Source organism: Coffea eugenioides, unplaced genomic scaffold (assembly GCF_003713205.1).
Source record: "Coffea eugenioides isolate CCC68of unplaced genomic scaffold, Ceug_1.0 ScVebR1_2025;HRSCAF=2978, whole genome shotgun sequence".
NCBI classification, from domain to species: domain Eukaryota; kingdom Viridiplantae; phylum Streptophyta; class Magnoliopsida; order Gentianales; family Rubiaceae; genus Coffea; species Coffea eugenioides.
In genome coordinates this window covers 25993-29457 of record NW_020862475.1, presented here as the reverse complement: position 1 = coordinate 29457, position 3465 = coordinate 25993, and the positions used below count along the sequence as shown (strand labels likewise).

The 3465-nt window shown below is 34.9% G+C and overlaps 1 protein-coding gene across 1 annotated transcript; it reads right to left on the bottom strand.

Moving 5' to 3' along the window:
• Positions 1-783: 783 nt before the first annotated feature.
• LOC113756163 (defensin-like protein 18) lies at positions 784-1638 on the bottom strand. The gene is made up of 2 exons (XM_027299932.1): positions 1560-1638; positions 784-981 (listed from the first exon to the last, which is right to left on the bottom strand). Exons 1-2 carry the CDS (start codon positions 1630-1632, stop codon positions 800-802), a joined length of 255 nt encoding a protein of 84 aa, XP_027155733.1. The 5' UTR covers positions 1633-1638; the 3' UTR covers positions 784-799.
• Positions 1639-3465: the final 1827 nt, after the last annotated feature.

Genomic DNA, 3465 nt, shown 5'->3' with positions numbered 1-3465 from the left:
ATGCAGTTTTGTTCTTCGCTCTCTTCTCTTAATCGGACAGCTTCATTTAAGATTGTAAGGTGGTGTCGGCCACCTTTGGGTGTATTTAAACTTAATACTGATGGCTGCTCAAGAGGTAACCCAGGGAGGGCAGGTGGCGGTGGGATTTTGCGTGATGATGAAGGCAATTTCCTGCTCGCTTTTTCCCCATTTTTTGGAAATGGAACCAGCATTCAAGCTGAGACGCGCACTCTTCTCTTTGGGGTTAAGCTGTGTCTTTCTCGTGGTTATATTAACTTGCACATTGAAGTGGATTCTTTGGTTCTTGTTCATTTCCTAAAACAGATATCTAGTTGTCCATGGAGTGTTCTTACAGAGGTTAAGCACCTTCTAAGGTTATCGTCTAATTTTGTTGAATTTTTTCATTGCTTTCGAGAAACTAATCAAGTTGCTGATTGTTTATCTAACGTGGGGTGTGATCAAGGTTTCGATACAACGTATCTTCAGTTTTTAGACCTCCCTATGACATCTCGTGGAGCGTTTCGGTTAGATAAAATAGGCCTGCCTTCAATTAGAAAATGTAAGAGCAAATGATGTAAAGGGAATACTTCCCTACTCCTTCTCTAGCATTTGCTTCTTGGTATTATTTGGAGGTAAGGTCCATGTCCCCCTCCTGTGTTTATTTTGCTTTTCCAATAAAAGACCAAAATTTAATTTGAAAAAAAAAAACAACTATTGGCGGCACATATGCAATTCTAGTGAATTGTTCGCCTTTATTTGAATACAAAGTACGGTGCAAATTGCAGAAAATAGTAGGCTTTCAACAGTTGTAGACACAGTAGCAAGCATGATAACGATGCTGACCACTGCCAGTCCAAATACATTCTCCGGAGTAAACATGCTCTGTGTACTTGCAATAATTGTAGCACCTGTCAGAGGAACAATCCCCGGACCAGTTCTTGGCAGGCCTCTTGCAAAATGTAGCTTCAGCCATTGGCATCTCTGCATGAAACAAAGCAAAAGAGAGAGCAAAACATTAGAGTTAGTCCAAAGTGTATGGTATATATCAGGGATCTAGCCCGTCCACCTAAGGGATAGGTGTTTGTTAGTATTATAGGGCATAGTTCCTCTATGTCATTTTTTGTGTCAATCTTTATCCCATTTTCTATTTTTATGCCACATGTATTGTTATTCACAACACTATACATGTATATTTGCAGTATAATTACATGTCACGAGAAATTAGAAAGCGAGAGAGAAAATTCAAAAGCAGAATACAGGGCAAAACTTTAAGCAAAAACATTTATTGAAAAGCATACGGCGCATATGTAATACAAATTAGTTCATAAAATTTTGATTGTGAGTGTACATATACATGATACACACTTATAACTATTCTAATTCATTGCTAGTGACAACCATTTCTGTTTGTTGTACTCGAAGTTCTCTAACTAAGAGAGAGGTAGAGACAAATAATTAAAACTTTGGGAATGTACAAATATACGCCATTCTATGCATGTGTTCACCATTTAAGACTATGGAAGTGTAAACTCTCTTACTAAAGACTAGCTACAACTTACTATTTGGTACGAGGAGGAGGAAGCAGATGAGCAGGGCAAAGAAGGTTGCGCAGCTAAATTGAGATTTAGCCATCTCCGATATCTTATGTTAGCTATGCTTGTGAGAACACAAGTTAATGATGATAGCTATTTATAGCAAGAGATGGTGCAATTTTCCAAAACCTAATCGGTAGTTGTGTTGAAACTTCTTATCGCTGAGTTGTTAAGAGAAAGCTACAAATATCAAAGAATTAAGACAAAGTCTAAGTCAGAATTAGCTTACGAAAGGAGTTTAAACAAAGCATCAACACCATTAAGATTTGAAATTTTTAAGTCCAGCAATTTCTAACCTCTTTTAGTGGAAAAGATAATGAACATTAGCATAATGTCGCAAAGCTTAAGTATAAACTCATCTGGTTGCGGGATCGATGGACGCATGCTGGATTTTGGTACATCAATTTAGAATGTACAAGCCACAAGGCAGAAAGGACGGCAGCAATGGAATGCTGATAATTGAGCTATTGCATGCATGATACATATACAGTTTGCACACACATATACATGTATATAAATGTATACATACATATATACATTGTCCAAAATTTATATTGAGGATTGAAACTTGAACCCCATATCCCTCAAGTTTTCGATGCACATTCTTGTGCTTTATTTTCTGACAACCAAGACTATCTAGTAAAGGAAAATGAAATATAAGTTTTTAGAATTCTTTTTACCTATGATCTATTTAAGTTTTCTTGAGATTTAACCATGTCCATTATTTGTATTTTACCAAGCGCGTGGAATAAAAAAATCAAGGATGATAAGAATTAATAGCAGGGCACATATAGCAAGCTTTTCAACAACTTGATATACGTTGAAATTTGAATCATTCATATCCGTGGAAGATCAAACAAAAGGAAATGTACGAATAGAATAAGATGCTAGATAAGAAGTTCAGCAAACATCACTTATCCAAGGACATAATTAATAGCATTAAGACCGGTACAAAATTTGAATAGATCAAAAGATAGCTTAATTTCCTACCGTCTTAATAAGATACATTGATTTATTTGAGGATTACTATATACGTGAATACTTGAAATCTTCTAGCAAGTGGGCTATACACTTGCATAGATTACTGATCAAGTTGTAGTGAGGATGTTGATAGATCATTTTCTTCATCAATCCACGCATGAAGAAACCACGTCAGCTCACCTAAGATATTTAGTAAACTTGAAAAAGGTGAATTGAGTATAGGAACAACAATTCTGTGTATGTACTAAATAATCAATTGGTTTGTTTAATGACATAAACATTAATGCTGTAGCATGGGACAGAGTTGTCGAACATACAACTAAACTTGAAAGTACCGTGGCTGATTCTTAGCATCAATTGGTCGAACTAGAGGGCCACATGGGCTGAACCAATTTGGACCCTTGAGGCCTAAATAGAGACATTCAATCCCAATTTGTCACTTAAAGACACCTAACAAAATAGTTATGATATATATATATATTTTAGGTAAATACCTAGAACCTGTAACTGATGAAAGCACCTAAAAATTCTACTAATATGCCAAGACACATGCCTACAAGATTTCTACTTGAGTAAGTTTACTTCTATTTATGAATATCTTGAATGATTGATTTTGTTGTTAGCCTCAGATTGATCTTTTGGGAACAACTTTTTTTTTGCATAAAAAGTGAATTTCATTAAAGAAATTGTTGAAAATTGTCTAGCATAATTTATTTTACATCACAGAAATTTTCACTATTGGTAGGATAAAATGCAAGAAATAACAGATCTAAAATGAAAAATTACAAATAGATTTGAAAAAGACAAGAAATTTGAAAACGTTTTCTAATAAGTTAACTCACTGCAATAATTATTAAATCTACTAATCAACTGCTTTAATAAGTTCGAATAA

Excerpts from the sequence above, each read along its gene's own strand:
- LOC113756163 (XM_027299932.1), bottom strand. The coding sequence starts at position 1,632 with ATGGCTAAATCTCAATTTAGCTGCGCAACCTTCTTTGCCCTGCTCATC. Across the intron at positions 982-1,559 it reads CCTCCTCCTCGTACCAAATA|AGATGCCAATGGCTGAAGCT; the intron begins GTAAGTTGTAGC and ends TGTTTCATGCAG.